At 37.2% G+C, this 19,620-nt stretch overlaps 2 protein-coding genes across 6 annotated transcripts in view; both read right to left on the reverse strand.

Annotated features, from left to right (window-relative positions):
* afap1l1a (actin filament associated protein 1-like 1a) overlaps positions 1–5,604 on the reverse strand; it is a 43,546-nt gene extending 37,942 nt beyond the window's left edge. Inside the window, exon 1 of the mRNA XM_056261796.1 lies at positions 5,507–5,604. Coding sequence (XP_056117771.1) covers positions 5,507–5,525 — 19 coding nt within the window. The 5' untranslated portion in view covers positions 5,526–5,604. The remainder of the gene's footprint in view (positions 1–5,506) is intronic.
* A 1,410-nt stretch (positions 5,605–7,014) lies between these two features.
* ablim3 (actin binding LIM protein family, member 3) overlaps positions 7,015–19,620 on the reverse strand; it is a 76,107-nt gene continuing 63,501 nt past the window's right edge. The window contains exons 13-23 of one of the 5 annotated variants that reach the window (XM_056261801.1): positions 19,499–19,597; positions 19,109–19,159; positions 15,278–15,415; positions 13,836–13,906; positions 12,939–13,092; positions 9,141–9,170; positions 8,564–8,619; positions 8,342–8,402; positions 8,212–8,219; positions 7,572–7,652; positions 7,015–7,291 (exon numbers count right to left, since the gene is read on the reverse strand). In XM_056261801.1, coding sequence (XP_056117776.1) covers positions 7,178–7,291; positions 7,572–7,652; positions 8,212–8,219; positions 8,342–8,402; positions 8,564–8,619; positions 9,141–9,170; positions 12,939–13,092; positions 13,836–13,906; positions 15,278–15,415; positions 19,109–19,159; positions 19,499–19,597 — 863 coding nt within the window. In that variant the 3' untranslated portion in view covers positions 7,015–7,177. Of the gene's footprint in view, positions 7,292–7,571; positions 7,653–8,125; positions 8,220–8,341; positions 8,403–8,563; positions 8,620–9,140; positions 9,171–12,938; positions 13,093–13,835; positions 13,907–15,277; positions 15,416–19,108; positions 19,160–19,498; positions 19,598–19,620 lie in introns of those variants that run through there. The other 4 variants (XM_056261799.1, XM_056261798.1, XM_056261797.1 and 1 more) reach the window with 4 other exon arrangements.

The following is a 19,620-nucleotide window of genomic DNA, read 5'->3' on the forward strand; positions in this document are numbered from 1 at the left end:
ATTCAGTGCAGCGTCTTACATGAAGAGACAATCCCACATACTCAACGAGTCAATGGGGAGAGGTAGAGTCCCCTTCACGCCTACCTGATTCTCTTAAAGCATCTTATTCTCTGTTTACGCACAGTCTACTCTCAGAACTATCCAAAGTCTAATGATTCACATTAGAGCAAATGACTTAACCAGTTAAAAACACACCCAATCTAATAATTGAACTAAACTGACCACATCAATAAAAAGTGAAAAAGTCACAGAAACATCTTTTCAAACTCAAAACTTGACAATGAAAGTGGCCTAAAAAGAATAGTTCACCCTCAAGTCATTCCAGACCTGTATAACTTTCTTTATTCTGCTATATTCTTTCTGCAATATTTTGAAGAATGTTTTGACTGTTTTTGTTCATTAAAAAATCAGTAGGGACCAAAACAATATTGGACCCCCATTGTATAGACCAAAAAAAAATAAAAAAATCTTATTTTGTGTTCCACAAAAGAAAGCAAGTCAATACAGATTTGAATCGACATGAGAGTGAATAAATGAGGACAGAATCAGAATTATAATTTTACTGGGTGAACAATCCATTTAAAACCAAATTAATATGTCCAAATGAACCTTATAACCGACTGAACAACAACAACATGAAAATCTTCACATTCCCATACACCAAGGAGACATTCAGCAACAACATGGGTTAAAAATAGTGACAGAAACAACATTCTTGCTCTGAAGGGGATGTCTGCTGGATGCACTTTTTTCCTTTCCTCCATCCCTTGGGTTTGTGTAAACACTCACATTCTGATAGATCAGAAATATGGCAGGGAATGGGGAAGAACTTCTCTGTATCTTGTAAACAGAAACAGTAACAGCAACTGATGGCACGGCCTTCGCCTTCAGCAAACAGATAAGGTAGGTGGTTCAGAAACACACCTGTGGATAGCTAACCTAACAGGGTGGCAAAAAGCAATACTGCTGGAGATGGACTCAATGTCTCAGGAGAAAGTGGAAGAGAAGAGAGTTGCCATACGTTGTTTAAATGCAAACTGAGGTGCTCTGCTCTGTAATTATGTTTACCTGGTAGTTGTCCCTGTTTTCAAGTGCGTAAAGTTGTGCGTTTTATGATCCTATACAAAATCCCAGATGGCTAAGGAATTGTGTTTTACCTTTTTTGGATTCATTAACTTTGGGTCTAGACAAGATTTGAACATGAGACCAACTAATCTTTCCTTTTATCTTTGATATGTTGTGTAAACTCAATCTTAGGTGGATGACTGGGGTTTAACTTTGCTGGGAGCAGCATTGGGGGGGTATCTGTACATGTACAGCAATCTGTCTCTCCGGACTACTGCCTGACCAGACACAGCAAGTTTGTTCTGAGAGAGCCAGCAGGATTCATCTCATTGTATCAGTGAAGGGGAAATATATATATATATAAATATATATATATACACACTCACCTATATGATTATTAGGAACACCTGTTCAATTTCTCATTAATGCAATTATCTAATCAACCAATCATATGGCAGTTGCTTCAATGCATTTAGGGGTGTGGTCCTGGTCAAGACAATTTCCTGAACTCCAAACTGAATGTCAGAATGGGAAAGAAAGGTGATTTAAGCAATTTTGAGCGTGGCATGGTTGTTGGTGCCAGACGGGCCGGTCTGAGTATTTCACAATCTGCTCAGTTACTGGGATTTTCACGCACAACCATTTCTAGGGTTTACAAAGAATGGTGTGAAAAGGGAAAAACATCCAGTATGCGGCAGTCCTGTGGGCAAAAATGCCTTGTTAATGCTAGAGGTCAGAGGAGAATGGGCCGACTGATTCAAGCTGATAGAAGAGCAACTTTGACTGAAATAACCACTCGTTACAACGAGGTATGCAGCAAAGCATTTGTGAAGCCACAACACGCACAACCTTGAGGCTTGGAGGCTACAACAGCAGAAGACCCCACCGGGTACCACTCATCTCCACTACAAATAGGAAAAAGAGGCTACAATTTGCAAGAGCTCACCAAAATTGGACAGTTGAAGACTGGAAAAATGTTGCTTGGTCTGATGAGTCTCGATTTCTGTTGAGACATTCAGATGGTACAACAGAATGAGAACATGGATCCATCATGCCTTGTTACCACTGTGCAGGCTGGTGGTGGTGGTGTAATGGTGTGGGGGATATTTTCTTGGCACACTTTAGGCCCCTTAGTGCCAATTGGGCATCGTTTAAATGCCACGGCCTGCCTGAGCATTGTTTCTGACCATGTCCATCCCTTTATGGCCACCATGTACCCATCCTCTGATGGCTACTTCCAGCAGGATAATGCACCATGTCAAAAAGCTCAAATCATTTCAAATTGGTTTCTTGAACATGACAATGAGTTCACTGTACTAAAATGGCCCCCACAGTCACCAGATCTCAACCCAACAGAGCATATTTGGGATGTGGTGGAACGGGAGCTTCGTGCCCTGGATGTGCATCCCACAAATCTCCATCAACTGCAAGATGCTATCCTATCAATATGGGCCAACATTTCTAAAGAATGCTTTCAGCACATTGTTGAATCAATGCCACGTAGAATTAAGGCAGTTCTGAAGGCGAAAGGGGGTCAAACACAGTATTAGTATGGTGTTCCTAATAATCCTTTAGGTGAGTGTATATATATATATATATATATATATATATATATATATATATATACTCAAAAAATAATTAATTGGATGAACATGATTTAATCATGCCACCTATATTCCATCTAAACAAACCAAGTTAAAGGAGCTGTATGTAAGATTGTGGCCACAACTGGTACTGCAATCACTTTCAAATTACTGTAGAGTGGTGTAGATAGGCTGCAGGATCCATGAGGAACGTGACGAGCTGCAGCTGCGGTAATTAGAGCAGAGCTGGCAACCCGGATGCCGCAACACTACTTGACTTCGTGATTGGTAGATAGGTGGAGGGTGAAGCATCAGACCAAAACACAACATGTGAACAACAACATCAGTTGAGGGCTGCAACTGCACTTTTTAAATGACAATATCCTGGCCGGACTACTGTTGTCAGTGATATAAGTATTTGAAATGTACATGATTTCTTAATGTCTAGTGACATTTCAGGGTCATTTTATCAATTAATTGAAATACATTTCTTACATACAGCTCCTTTAAGTCAGACAACCTTTATCATGTTATTTGAACACAAAATAGATGCGTTGGTTAAACATGATATTAACATTTCCATTAAACTCATTTGCATCTTTTTTGAGTTATATGTTCATTATTAGTTAATTTAGTGAGATTACTTTTGATTGTTGCTATTTGCTAGCAGCAGCACATATGAGCATCTTAAATGCTAAAATTTACACGCTCCTTCAACCAAATCAGCAGAAAATAACTGAAATCAGTCCACAGCCAAACAAAATGCTCCACTCTTCTCCACCATGGTAACCGACTGTAATTTAAAAGGTTCTAATAATTCCAATGTAATTGAACATTAGACACAATTACACACTATCAAGTCTTCCCCTTTTCTAATTTTCTCAAAAAATATAAAATAACACTTAATTTTAACATTTATTCTCTCTTAATTCAACCATATGCAAAGCATGCTGGGAACTAACAAGCACCGCCCAGTTTCAGTTTATGCAACACAAATCAATCATGTAATCACATGTAATACATATAGTTAAACAGATTGAACACAATCAAATTAAGTTAGGGCAAAATGGCAGTTGGCGTCGCACTATACTGCACCATCTGGATGTAAGAATTTTTTACTTAACATAAATGGTTTGTGTTTAGACAATGCGTTAGGATTTTGTACTTTGTACAGTTGAGACATAATTATGTTGACATTACTAGAAAAAAAAAATTTCAAGTAAAAAAACAATTATTATAAGTAAACTGAATATAAATATATTATGTAAAGTGCACAACCTTCCTCGTTCATTTTTTTGAGTGACAAGAGCCAACACCACAAGCAAAAAGCAGTGCTCTTATTCTTGCACCATGCCAAAACAGCAACTTTTAAAACAGTAGGACTTTCAGGAGATCAAGAGAAGTACTACCGCCTCACCATAGGGGTCCTGTTAGAACACAGCTCCTTATAAAGAGACTTCACTTATTATTATAAACAAAGAAGCAAGAGTAAAGATCTGAGAGCCCTGGTCAAAGAGAAATTGAAAACTAAACCTTGCTACAAGCCTCTGAATCACTATGCCACCCACTGAAGGCTTATGTTCCAGGTGTATAGTTTCTCCTGAACTTTTGAAGTTGAGGGTCTGTATGATATAGATCAACATTACGTTGAAAACAGTAGATTCTTGTGGAACATAAATGATGAGAAACATTACACGAGAGATACAGCAGCTGCTCAAAGCCGGATTTTGATGATGTAGGCCAGGGGTTTTCAATCCTAGATGCCATGGACCCCCAAATATTATTATCTTGGTGCGATTTTTTTAGAATTTTTTTTTTAATCACTACAGCCTATTACTGTGCTGTAAGCCTACTGTAGATGTATTAGCCTATTTATTTAATTTATTTTAATTAATTTATTTTAATCAATTAATTAATTTATTTTAATCAATGTTTTATTTTATTCAATTTATTCAAATTTTTACACTGTTTTTCTTTAGACTTTTTCACGGACCACCCGCACTCCCTTGCGGACCCCTGGACCCCAGTTTGAAAATCCCTGATGTAGGCTACATCTGTCAAAGTAAAAAATAAGGCACTGCAGGGGAGCTGATGGGAATAGTAACAGGAATTTAACGAATCGTTTATTTTGTAAAAATTAGTTTCAACGAATCGGTTCAAAAACAGATTCACCCATTCCTTTACCAAGAAGTAGCCTATTATATCATTGTCATTACATTCCATATCACATTTGCTGCTTATGAAAAACATAGCCTATATTCAACCCAACTCTAAAAATATCAGACAATCAAGTAGGGTATGCTAGTCATTTTTTCTATCGACTCTTTTTCGGCTATTAAAATAGCCTCACTTATTTTTCGCATTCTCGCATAAGTAACATTCTCGGTTCACTAAAAATACTTCCCCGACTATCATGAATTGTACATATCAGATATTAATCAGTAAGTGAGAGTGAACTACTGACTGACTCGACAACTGCTCTGAGCGATTCAGTTCGATTAATGAACAAATCGCCCAGCAATTCGCTTAGTGAACGGGTTCAATTGATTTATAGAAAAAGATCCGACTCAAAAGAATGATTCGTTCACGAGTCAAACATCGCTAACATGGAAACAGGGACGCGGTTTATGCAGTGCACCTTCAATAACAAATGTTAAACAATGTTAAATGTTATATTTGCGCTCTCAAAACATTGATAAAAATGTATGTGTGCAACAACAGGGACAGTCACGTCCTTGCATGAGATGCGGAGTAGAAGTAAACCATTTTATCTAAAACAAACAGTTTAAACTATCTAGCGTCAATAGGTTGGGTTTAGGTAAACAAACTATTTATTTTTTAACAGTCATTTTACTCACGTTTGCTGTTTATTTCCATATCAGAAGAATTAAACAGAATCCCTTGACGTGTTGGAAACGCACATTTCTACCCGTGCACCCTTCGATGTGAAGGCTACTTAAGTGACACACACACACACACACACACACACACTAACTGCATTGAAAGATTCTCAATGAAGTTACAGAGACAGACTTCCCTCCATTATCCTGCTGGGTCCTAGTGCTGCCTCAGACCGGGTTTGATGACAGACTGCCCACTTCTTTCTTTTACTGTCTATGAGTGCCACCCATCACAAAATACAGCAGTTTTACACAAGAAAACAAACTTTTATTGCAATATAAGATGTACATAGTCTGTTGAAACTGACAGATAAATAAAGTTAGCAAGGTAGCAGTAATTATTTTAAAAAAAGAATCAAAAATATGGTTATACTCTAGCTCTCTTCCTTTGAAATTAATAGAACACTTCATAACAATCTATTGGGCAAACAGGCTGTAAACACTACACACAAAGGCAGAAAACATGATGGTTTCACCTGCTTGTCAGTGAGGTACAACACTACTGTCAGTATCCCTTGGCATTAAAGACCCAATGGTTACTGTTAGGTCCTAATCAAGGTTACAGTTTGTTATTTGTCACTTGCTTCAATGGTGCGGTAAAGTGTATTTCCATCAAACAATTGATGAGTGTGAACATGTTATCCCTGTCATTGGCCATACAATCCATGTTTACTCCCCCTGCATTCATTTTATTACCAAATCAGGTGACGTTTTCGCCCTGGTATGATTAAAAAAATATAATAAACCCACTTAAGGTATCACAGCATTTCCTGATCCATCCTAACAGGAGCAATGAAAGTAAACTGCCCTAACCTAAACAACAGAAATATTTTATTAAGAGCAAAACATCTGAAAAAAAAAAGAGAAAAACATTGCACCAAAATTCTTTCCTAGTATGTTTTGTCTTTATCATCTGTATCAAACACAAGCCATATTTATATCTACCATCACAATATGTATGTTTCATCATAATTAGTCAAATAATCCTAGTCTTCTTGTGAGAGAGGTGTACATTCAGTATTCGTTACCCCTTGGAAATGACCTGAACAAAGAACAGCACTGTAGTGCTCCATTTCATCTGCTAACTTCACAAATAACAGTCAGACTTTGGTATTCATTGTCAAGCAACTCATCGCTGATTTCAGTCCAACTAAGCTTATGTAGAATAACAGTGAAATAAAAAGAACTGAAAAATATTATTTTATAACCTTTAAAATTAAATATTACTTAATTATGTACTTAATGGATGTCAGATGAATCATCCACTTTCATAATATAGCTGTATTAATCATATTTACATTCTGTTCACTCACTTTGCTGGTGCATACATTAATAGAGAACATAAGGCAAAATTCTAATTCCTAATTCCTTATTTTTGTCATTCAGAAACAAAACACCACTTTACACTCAAGTAAAAACCAAAATGTTCCCACCATTCTGTTTTTTTTTTTTCTTTCTTTGTCAGGTATTCTAGTCTGTCTGATCATTTATATGCCTCTGTCACAAAGGACAGTTGCACAATTTGTAGGTACAGTCCAGGCATGACTGTATGTCTGAGACACAGGATGTGTTTGTTTAGTTAGACTGGAACAGGTATTCAGGTCTCTGTGTGTGTGTGTGACAAGAACGCTAGAACAGCCGGGCTTGTTTCTTCATCTCATTCCTCTTCCACAGTGCCAGACGGTCAAACTCTACCATCGTCATCCCAAACACTTCATAGAACTCCTCAGGGGAAAGATGCCGCTAAAATGAAAAGGAAACTCAATTTTTGTAAGCAATCATTAAATATTGTTAAATCTTTACATACATACACACACACCTTTGATTCTTTGATGAACAATTTATTTGAAATAGAAACCTTTTGTAGCATTACAAATGCTTTTATTATGACTTTTGATCAATTGAATGCATCCTTAATTTCTTATCTTTTGAACATTAGTGTATTCATAAAATATGTATATTTATAATTTAATATATTCTAATTATTATATATTATTATTACAAACAAAATGTTTTAGTTTACCTCCAATCTGGCCCGATCCACATCCTTTGGCACCCTGTTACGCCCCCTAGTGGTCACAATAAGTGCTTCGTATGGGTAGACCTGTAGCGAAAGTTAGCGATGCATTTTTAGAATTAACTTTAAAATACAGCATAAACATTTAAACTCATATGTATTTATATACAAATAAACATCCTAATTTTCTAAGATAATCTATAGATTTCATAATGGAAAGCTAACTAAGCAGCAGACTGCATTGGTGGACCTCCTTTTCCTCTCGCTTACAACAGTGAAAGGAAATCACAGAGCCTCTCTGGCACAGTAGCTGAAACTGAGACAGGAAGCGGCACCAAGCAGAACAATATAGTTCCTGACCAACCAAGAGCAAAGGGGTCAGACAAACCCCTGCCCTCTCCATGGCCCCTGCAGTCTCCAAGTCACTCAGAGCCGGCTGGGGAATTATACAGTGGCCTTATGACCTGGAAGCACTAATTTCTCCATCCTCCAGTTTCCACATACTTTGACCAGCAGGACGTTGCTTTGACCCACGAGGGTTCATTAGACCGACCGAGTTGACAGTGGGCTAATGTTTCAGAGGTGCCTTTTAGTGTCTCTCCGGGCCCTCTTTAATCCTCTGGTAATGTTGAATCATTATTCTTACCTTGTATTCTGTAAAAAAAAAAAAAAAAAAAAAAAAAAAAAAACTTTTATAGTCAGAACTAATTTCTGTAAAAAAAAAATACTCCCAAATATGTCAACAAAATCATCATTAAAAAAGCTCCTTTACTTACCTCTGATTCCCCAGTCGACTTCACTGCCACTGTCATACTGATAGTAGTCTGCACTCTGTGGCTGGAAAACAAACAAACAAATAGTGGCTAAGGATTTAATTGACATCTCCAACCCAACTGCTTTTTGCTGCTCTGTCCATTCAGTTACTGAATATTAATATAAATATAATGTTAAAAAATAAACAAGCAACGAACAAAAGATTCAAGTAAATGGTAACTTACCCTTTGCAATCCATTCCTTCCATATCCTGGCAAAGAGGCTGACTTGGCTATGTAGTCTTCAAATAATAATAATAATAATAATAAATAAACATAAATAAATAAACGTAAATGTGTAAAACAACCTCAGCATAGGAGATTTTTTTTTAGGAAAGGACAAAATTTAAGCCTGTTAAATTTTGACTGCCTTGTCCAATAGTGCACAGAAGAGGGCGCTAGTAACCAGGCTAAAATCTGTGTTGCAAATATTTATCAGTTATTTTATGCAGACACTTTTATACAAAGCAAATTAACTACAGAGACATTCCTCCTGGGGTTAAAAGCCGTGCCAGAATATTATGAGAATTATAAATCTTGCCAATGGGATACGAGCACCCAGTGTTATAGGACCTTAATATCTTTGTAATCTTGTGTATATAATAAAACTAAACACCACAACTTTTAATTTTCTCATCCCTGACTTTGTTAAATCCAAAAGCAGGACATACTTTAATTTTTAATAAAAAAAACTTTCCATCATATATATATATATATACATATTTTTGAATAGTGATACTGAAAGACCTCAAGAGTTACTCACCATTCTCCGCTGCAAAGTTTGTTCGAGGAGCTGAAGAAAAGAGGGGAAAAAACATTATAATCTCTTTAGTATTTTGATGATCAGTTTTCTGTTAATATGAAGTGCAAATCACTAATTTGGGTCAAATAAAGCCATACAGCAATACAATAGCAGTACACTGTAAGTAACATCTCCCCTTAAACTATCTGACATGTACATTATAGCGTTGAATGAGCTAAATATGCAGTTATTGATATATTTTGTGTTGTGTTTAGACTGAAACTGAGCTCCTTATGTCTGTCATAAGGTCAGACTTCTGTCTCTGAGTCCCTTGAGATTTGGGAACACTGAAAGAACCATTGGAAAAGTATCAAAACTGTCAACAAATAGAGCAGAGAGCAATCTGCTCAGCAGCCACACAGAAACACGGCACATCAAAGTGTTCAATGAGCCTGAAGTGTTGATGAAAGCAAAAAAGCCATGGCAGTGAATAGAAAAGGTAAAAAGAGAGAAAAGGATACAGCAGGGGAAACAAGAGGAAATGATGATGAAAAATGCGTACCCTTCTCTCGCTAAAAAAAAAAAATTCAAAAAGCAAGAGGCCGAAATATACAGCAACTGAAGGAAAATGCTGATGGTGTTTACCATCAGATTCCGCAGCATTAGGTGTTCGTTACCTGCTTGTCTTAACCTTCCATGACTTCACTATCTGTAATCCAGTCTATTATCTCAGATGTATAAATTGGATCTACAATGTCACCCCAAAACTTCCCCTGATTTATTTTTATGTTCTGTACAGTAAATGCCACCCATTTCTATTCATGAATAAAAGACAAGGAACACCAGCACGGGCTGCACCAGGCATTGTGAAGGGTAGCGATGGATATGGGGGAGGGCAAAGCAGGAATAGCAGAGCCAGATCCATGTATGGAAAGAGGAGGAAAACAGGGAACTAAAGAGAGGGAGGGGATGAAGGGAAAATTCCAGATGCTTTGTGCACTTCCCCATGAGATACACAGAAATAGAATTAAAGAGAGCTGCCTGCTCACATGCACATCAGGAGGGATGGAGAAAGAGGAATAGGCAAGATAGAAAAGAGCAGGAGTGAAAGGTTGGTTGCAATGCGAAGAAAAACTATTAAGCGAAGATGGATACAGTTACCAACCCCATTTATCAAATAAACATGGAGAATATTTCACTATGATGCATGAAAATGTATATATTATTTACTTACATACAAGTAAATATTGTGTAAAATCATGTTTGTAAATCATGTCAATTTAATTTTAGCTAGAGATGCACTGACATTAATATTTTGTCTAAATAAATTCACTATAAAATGCACAAATTTTATTCAAAAATGAATATTCATTTTGTCATTTGCAACAGATTACATTTAACAATGTTATTAAATTATTGTTGTTCATTAAGATTAACTTTAAGCAGTATTCGATAAATGGCAAAGATTATATAAATGTAAAATTAAGCAAAATCAGCATGTCAAATCAAATGAAAATGTATTAATAAAGCACAATAAAAACAATTGACCACAGTGCTGTACAAAACCTTGCTAAAAAGACATAGAATTAAATATAAACAGTTTTGACCGCAATGCAAAAAGAAGGAGGAGAGTATCAATTATTTACATGTGCAAATAAATATCGAATATATGCTGATTTAAATTCAATATTGACTATTACCAATAAATTTAAAATCTCTAATATTGGGCAATAACCAATGATAACAATATATATTGCATCCCTAGTTTCAGCAACTTTGTGTATATCTCATTTGCAATTACTATATATATTAGGGCAGGCAATAGATTAAAAAATTTAAGCACTCTTATCTTATTTAACACGTTATCTTATTTTCACGAGTTCCTTTGCCCATATAATCTTTAAGCTAATAAGGTTAAGCGTATTTGGCTTGCTGTCCACAGTGGAGGTGCTCGAGGAAGCAGCTTCAACTGGAGCTTAGATATACCCCCCAGTGGGACTACTAATGCTTGGATGATGAGTATGGTAGCAAGATGCCTAAATTATGTTGGTGGAGTTTCGGAGGTGGAGGGATGCCAAAACAGCTGATGCCAGAGCAAGGTGAGAGATCTGCTTATATGCTTCGGCGGATAATTGAAAGATTAGATCGGTTCACTCCTCCCGAAATTGCGTTGTGAATTTCACTAATTTTATCATCAGATTGTAGGGTGATTCTCTCAAAACTGCATTTTCTGCAAGCCTTTTTCAAGGTAATTGTAGGTGTCTTTCCCCCCCAAAAAGGACACCTACAGGAGACTAGAAAAGGGCACCAACAAATAACCAAATGATATAAGGAGTCCATATAATTCATACATTTATGCACACCAAAGCTCCCGTGAAAAAAAAAACCATTACAGAGAAAAAACATTTCAGAATTCACAGCAACCCTTGACCTGACTGCATATACCTACTACAGTACACAGATCCATTTAGAATTACAAAAAACACAGCAACAATTACAAAAAACACAGCAACATACACATGACAAATCACAACATTATCCTAAATGTGTGTGGAAACAACATGAATGTACTGAAATGTGTCTGTGCCTAAATACAATGAATGTGCGATCAGTGCATCATTATATGGTTTGTTTGCACATCAATATAATGGACTAAAGCTGCACTAGCTAGAAACTGTACTAGCTAACCACTGGTTTGCTTTAGCCTAGAAACAGCCTAGAAACATAGTTTGCGTATCATCTGGTTATACAGCGGTATAATGTTTTGAAGTGTCGTTCAGTCTGTATTTCACACAGCGCGATGCGTGAGGGCTCACACTCTTCAGAAACAATTGCAGAATATGACATTTTTAAATCAAAACACACTGGAATGAATAATTCACTGAAAACACAACGGGAGACTATTTTCTCTCTGCAATCTGATATAATCAGCCTGTTTTTCTTTACATTTGCGTTGTTTTGGACTGATTGTTTGAATGAATTTGCTTACTGGATGACTGGACTGAAAACTTTCCTGGAGTTTAGTGGCTTAAAATGATCTGATCACAAGAATAGAAGCGAAATTGTTAAATCTGATTGCAGACATAGAGGCAAAATGGTTAAATTGTTTGAATATAAATTTCTGCCTAATGTGATAAACTCCCGATTTCTCGTAAATGATGTTAATGATGCAATTTCACACGCTTCAGTAATTTATTTGCGCTAAATTATATTAACGCGTTAAGGATTTTAAATGAATCGCATAACGTTGACAGCCCTAAAACAGGTTGTCAGGTATAGAAAGGTCACAGTGAGACTAAGAAAGAACAAGAACAGGTGCATGGCACTGCATCGGCTGTAATAGTTGTTGTTTTTTGCTGTGTCTGCAACTATTCCTGAAAACCCTCAGAATTCCCCCTCCCAGCATCACAGTCCTGTATCAGTACGCTGGCTGTCACTGTTGACTCAAGCCTGCCTTCACTGTAAAGCGTTCCAGAGCTCCACTGCTTTAATTAGATGGCTCAGTGCCACGACTTCATTGACCACTATGCTAAATAATGACAGCCATACTGAAGGCAAGCAAAGCAACTCCCATTCTGCATGACAGCACACCGCACCTGTTGCTGTCATGCATTTTCCCCAGAGCAGAATGTGGAAAGGGAAAAGGTTATCTTAAACATACACAAACGGTAGGTTTGGTTTTGAAGGATCAAATATATTGACCAATAAGATATGCCACACTCAGGCTACGCTCTGTTTCTGATGACACTACTGCAACCCCCTCCGAACACACCTCTCTATAATCTGCGATTTGTACAGCAGCTCTAGAGGAGCACTTACAGCCGTTAACTGTGTTGTTGTGGCCCATGCTGTGCAACATCTCCCTGCTCCCACTGCGGGAGTTCCGTGCACTGCCCCAGGGGTCGTTGTCATAGGAACCGGAGCGGGCTTTCATCTCCTCCTTCAGGATCATCCTTCCGATACCACCCTGAATCTGAGACACACACAGAGAGAGAGAGAGAGAGAGAGAGAGAGAGAGAGAGAGAGGAAGAAGGAAACAAAAGAAATAATGAGTGAGCATCCTGTGATATTAAGAGATCAGATGCTTATTGGCTGCATTTCAAAAATGGTTAAAGGTGCAGTAAGCGATTTCTGAGAAACATTGTTGATATTTGAACTCGACACCCAAACAAGCAGACCCCTCCCTTCATTGCTCCACCCCTAGAATAACAAACATGCTATGCTTCACAGGCAACCACTATCAGCCGGTATGGATGAATAAGCTGTGATTCAGCAAACAACAGCATACTTTGGTTCTGTGAAGAAGAAAAAACAATGTTACTCATGTATCAAACAGAAACAAAGCAACCACCGTTTTCAGGCCTTCCCACTCTCCGTCTTTCCAGTGCTCCGTGAATCAGCCCAATCGACTTCATTTTTCTCCTATTTACACAGCTAGGACAGTGTACGTACATAATATTTTTTGAGCACACACACAGAACAGACATGTAGCAAATATTCACAAAATTGTTTTAGGTGTTCATTTAAATGTTCAACAGCGATTCTCAGAAATCTCTTACTGCACCTTTAAATGAGACCGATGCTATAACTTGGCAGACTGCTGATAATCAAAACTAGGTGAGGTTTATCTAAATAAGAGCGGAAGCTTTAATTACTAGTTAGAGTGCAAAGAATAATACTGTGAAAATAAAGAGACAGAGTGCTTTGGTGGCTTACTCTTTGAAGGCCGTGACTCCAGCCATCCTCTTCTCCACCTGATGAGTACCTTCTACGAGGAGCACGTAAAGCTGAGGAGGATAAAGATTGAGAAAGTGAGAGTGAGAAAGAGAAAATTAAGATGAAGCATAAAACAGAATAGTTTAAACGTCTAAAGGGAGTCACACGGCATATTATTGACTGATAGCAAAAATACGCTATAAAATATATATGTAATCTTTCATAAAATTTTAACCTTGCATCCTTCAAATCTGCAAGTAATTTTTTGGCTCAAATTTAGTATGGGATTCCAACACAAAAAATAAGAAAAAAGGGAAAAATTAAACCACATGTGATCCTTTGGTCAAAAACTGAAAATGCATATATTCATGATTGCGATATAACACAGCTAATAATAACACAGCCCTTAAGTGTTTTATATTGTCCCAAATTGTATTGATAGCGTAATGTAATATGTGCAAAAATAAATGTTAAAGAACTCACAAAAGCAAAAGACACAACAAAAGCAAAAAGTGCATATTTTCCTGGTTAATATCAATAACTTTAAGCATATTATAAAATCTCACACATTTTATGACTGCTTCTGTATTATTTTGTATTTAGTTAACGAACAGTAGTATACAGTACATTTTATTTTTTACTATGTGAGGGGAAAATCTTAGAAAATGGCAAATGTAAATTCATACATTTACAAAAAGAAAAACTATTTAAAGCACAATAAATGGTAACAAATGTTGCTACTTCAAAAATGGTTTATGCATTTTTTTAAATTGCTCTTTGTATAAAACAACTGAAAAAAAAAATGAGTTTGTTGTATTTGTTTAGATGTTCTTCACAAAGTCTAGTTTCATAAACTGTGCAATTAATAATGCATTATTTAGTAAAAAAGACCTCCTAAAAAAGGATTTCAAAAGAAAGATAGGTCCCACTTTATACTGTGTCTTAAACTATTATGTACTAAAACTTAAATTAATAATTTGATACAATGCACTTATTGTGTACATATACATGTTTTACATTGTACTTATATTTAAAAAAATACCTGCATGTAATTACAGCTGTAATTGCACCTTTGAGCCTTCCTTTACCCCTTAACCCACCCTTAAACCTAACCATACCACCAAACCTGTCCTAACCTTCCCTGTATCCTACCTCAAAGTGTTTTTCAATACAATATGAACACAAAAAGTACATTGTACCCATTTTTATTTATTTTATGTAAGTACATAGTAGTTCAGGACACCTAATATAGTGTGACAGAAAGATTTTTAACATTCATTCTCTAATCTCTACAATGTGTTTATGGCTATCAGGGACTATAGGATCTTTACTGACATCCCTGTATGTGTAAACATTTAGCATGATTGTGGCTGCCAATTGGAAAGCGCTGTGATGCCAGTGAACTGAACGCATAGGACATTATGAATATATGTGTCACCTACATTTAGGAGAGCTGGTGTAATGGTAGTAATCAGACTCTGAGTGCTGGTAGTGTTCAGGCGAGTAGGCTGATGAGAACTTGGAGGATTGGAGAATGTCTTCACTGGTCTTGCTCTTAGTTGCTGGATTGCATTGATTGTCTGTGGGGAAGAGTATGTCAGGATCACAACTTTGGAAAAGCCTGTGATATAACAGCACATAGCAGTACAATCAGGCCCACTTTAAACCTAACATTAGTATGCGTTTTCAGTGATCACACAATAAACAGGTGTAAGAGCATCCAAGACGCTCTGTGATCATGAAAATGACCAACTTTTGTCAGGTCCTGCAATCTGATCACTTGATTTAATGACCAATATTTAATTAATCACTGAACTGCATTTGGAATCTCGTGAAATGCATATTTTCATGTGGCAATTTAAAACTTTTTTTTAGTTAAACCTATTTTCTTCACTTCTAATCCATCCTTTACTGGTGAAATGTTTCTAATAGGCAAACACAGTAGACCAGATACCTTATTTTCCGTCCAAAAATAGCTAAACTAATACTATATTGCGTGTTATTGTTTGTCAAAAAAACATAAAATTGCATTTTGAATTATCCCTCAATGTTTTAAAAATTCAGCAACATTTTCCATTTTGTGCAGTATATTATAGTATATTTGATCTATGTTTAATCACAGTACAGATTTAATGGAGTGGAATACAATTCGCCTAAAAATATCTAGATATATGAAACATGTTAATGCTAGGTGTTAAGGTGGGCTCAGAAAGAAAGAAAGAAAGAAATAAAGAAGCTACAACATTCACATATAACAGCTCTGAAGGAAACACAATCCACAACACTCAATGTAAAGCATCTGCATTCAGAAACATTTGATGTTGAATAAGCACACAAAAAAACACTCTAAAACTACTCATGTGAGAGTCTTGTATTATCAAAAACTACACATATATTGATATATTGCCTTATACATCTAAAGCAAAACCAGTCAGAAACTGCACTGAACTCCCATCCATATAAAACACACACACAAGAAGATTCAACACAAATACAGAAGCACAGGCCTCGCACAATATTACCAATCCTGAATGGAAAAGACGGAAAGGAACTAGAGATCGAACAAACACATAACCAAAAACGGAGACAGACAGATGTGCACAGGGAGAGAATACTTACAGAGTGAATGGTGAACGAGGAAAGTAGAGGTGGAGGGAATCGTATTTAAGGTGGTAAAGGGAAGAAAAAGAAAAAAAACAAGGGAAAAAAAGAATAAGGGAGGAAATATTTGCGTCCCAAAGATTCTTCAGTGAGAATTTAAGTTTGGTACCCATATGGCAGAGACGCAAATGATCTGCATGACAACAGTACGCCTCTCTTCTGCACAAACACAGCTAGACATCCACAACAATAAAACACATTTCACTTACAGATGCAGATCCACCATATGGGTAGCAAATTAGCCCTTGTAAAGTGTTCGTTACAGGCTTGTGATACAAGGATAAACACAAATACACACTTAACACACATATGTAAACTGAGCCAACAAGCTGTCAGAGATGGTTCTGACCTTTCTTAGAGAAAACTTGATAGACTGTGCAAGTATCTGAGCTGGCCAGTAAATACATCTACAGTATTAGTGCAGCTCTGTGCAAAGCTCTGAAACAAATTCCTCTCCCTTACGCACTCTAGATCTCTGTGGTTGTATATTGTGATAATTGGCAGGCCTACACAGAATCTGTGCCAGAAGCTTTGAAGTACTCGAACGGCATCATTCACAAAGTTCTATACATCCCCTGGCCCTTGTGTGTTTGTCTTTTAAATCTTTTAGCTAATTTGATGCTGTCAGGAACAATGTCTAGTGCGCACTGCTCGATTTAACATCATTTCCTATGCTTAAATTTATTCCACAAATTTCACAGATTTTACCCCCCCCAAAAAAGGTAATTTTTTGTAGTGAGGTGAAAACGTTGCAATGGCAAAAACCTAAACTGTTGAGCCCAGATAAAATCCTTAATGTTGATCACTGTATTATCCATGATAATTGGTTTAGGTATGAAATTTGATTTTTTTAAAATAAGATTAATCATAAATAAGAATCATAATTAATCATTTGGAAAATTGCACAAGCCTGTAATGCACATACATACTGAATATACACATACAAATACACACACAGAGACATGCAGTAAAGGGAAAGATGTACAGTACTATTACTATTGTTTAGTTAAAGGGGTTTGAGTTCATGGCATTTTGAGGAGAAACTAACCAACATGCTTGACAAAAAGGTGTGAGATTGTAAATTTATGAATTAACAGACAGAGATATGCACATAAACAACCAACTTTTAAAGGATTTGGCACCAGATGTAGTCCATAAGGTCTAGTCTATTAGACTGCCAAGTCCCTACAACATTCAATGTGCTGTCAACTGTAAGAGAAACAATATGGCTGCCGCCTGAATTCTGTGAATTAGCAGAGTAGGTCATGTTTAGACATTTAATAATAATAATAATTCGTTACATTTATATAGCGCGTTTTCTGAGTACTCAAAGCTCTTTACATGGAAGGGGGAATCTCCTCAACCACCACCAATGTGCAGCATCCACCTGGATGATGCGACAGCAGCCATATTGCGCCAGAACGCCCACCACACACCAGCTTACTGGTGGAGAGGAGACAGTGATGAAGCCAATCAGTATATGGGGATGATTAGGAGGCCATGATGGACTGAGGCCACAGGGCAAATTGGGCCAGGATGCCGGGATTACACCCCTACTCTTTTTCGAAGGACATCCTGGGATTTTTAATGACCACTGAGAGTCAGGACCTCGGTTTAATGTCTCATCCGAAGGACATTTATACTTGCTCATTTCATGCTTAAACAGGTTTACTTTCCTAACAGCGGTTTCTCAACAGGGTTGAGCTCAACTTAGCATTCAGTGGGGCTTCTCTGTGGCATCTAATGCGGCCACTTGATCTAAAGCAGAGGGGGGACATGGCAAGCTTTAATCATGCCTCAGCAAGCCTCATCCTTTTTTCATCACCCCCCATGTGGAAGGAAGGATGCGCTCGAGTCAGTTCTACATTCTTCTGGCATGCAAGCAACGGAAAGCGGGATGCACTCTAATACTTGAGCAAAGGAGACAACTTCTTATCTCGTTCCACCTGACATACAGTTGCAGGGGGAAAAAGTATGTGAATCCTTTTGAGTTGCATGGATATCTGTATATTGCTCATACAATTTGATCTGATCCACAAATAAGTCACAACAGTAGAGAAACACAGTCAGCTTAAACAAACAGACAACATTTCTCATGTGCAGGTCTGATCTGCAATTATAGAAAACATTTGACTGATATTATTGCTGCAGCTTTTTATATATAAGTGCTCACATACTTTTTCCATCTTGCTCTGATTCAATGAAGAACGTATAATAGTTTGTGGATTATTTGTTTTTTTAAAAAAAAGCAGACTGTATTCATCTATTGTTATGATTTAGCTAAAGATCAGAACAATTTCAAAGACCAATTTATTCACAAACCTAGTTTAATCCAAAATGTTCACATACCTTTTCTTGCAACTGTATTAGGCAACTTCTAAAACATGATGTACCATGGTCTATACTTAGTTTGTGCCCGCCAAATCCTATATGAGTGCTTTTTCTTCCACATTTGCAAACTAATTTATTAAAGGCTTTTGTATTAAAGAGAGTGCTGGAGGAGAGCTATGGAGGACACTAACACTAATCAGACACATCTTTCCCATGAGCCCACACTGCCTCAGGACTAAGCATGAGGGAAAACAGGCTGGGGCAGGCCGAGCACACTATACCATGTCTCTTATAGATGGGAGGCTTCCTGTAGATGTTGGGATCCCCTGTGGCTGAGAAGAAAGGAAGAGATTAGAAATAAAATGGAGGAGAAGTAAGTGACAGGCAGAAGACAGCAAAGTAAACTAGGCAGGAAATGTTTTTTGTACTTCCTCTTCACGCTTCCTGGGACCTTTAGGGTAAGGTGAAGGAGAGTGGAATGGTTGAGGAGAACACAAAAAAAGGTACAAAAATGGAGTAGCCATACTATAGATGTATAGTATAGATAGATTCAAAAAGTTACAGAGACTTTGATCCATTAATGAGATTTTAATTTATATTCAAATATACTGCTGGATGAATATGAAAGTGATGATAGCAGCCAATGAGGTGAATGTTGAGGCCTGGCCTACCTGGCACATGGAAATGCTTGGGAGCTTGGATTGTGGTGGGAGTGCTGGACCGGGCATCTAGCTGACTGTAATAGGGTGAACTTCTGCCACTCTCAGTGCCTGCAGCAAGCCCCAGCCAATGA

Source organism: Rhinichthys klamathensis, unplaced genomic scaffold (genome assembly GCF_029890125.1).
Source record: "Rhinichthys klamathensis goyatoka isolate OS25496 unplaced genomic scaffold, OSU_Roscu_1.1 h1tg000186l_1, whole genome shotgun sequence".
NCBI lineage: Eukaryota > Metazoa > Chordata > Actinopteri > Cypriniformes > Leuciscidae > Rhinichthys > Rhinichthys klamathensis.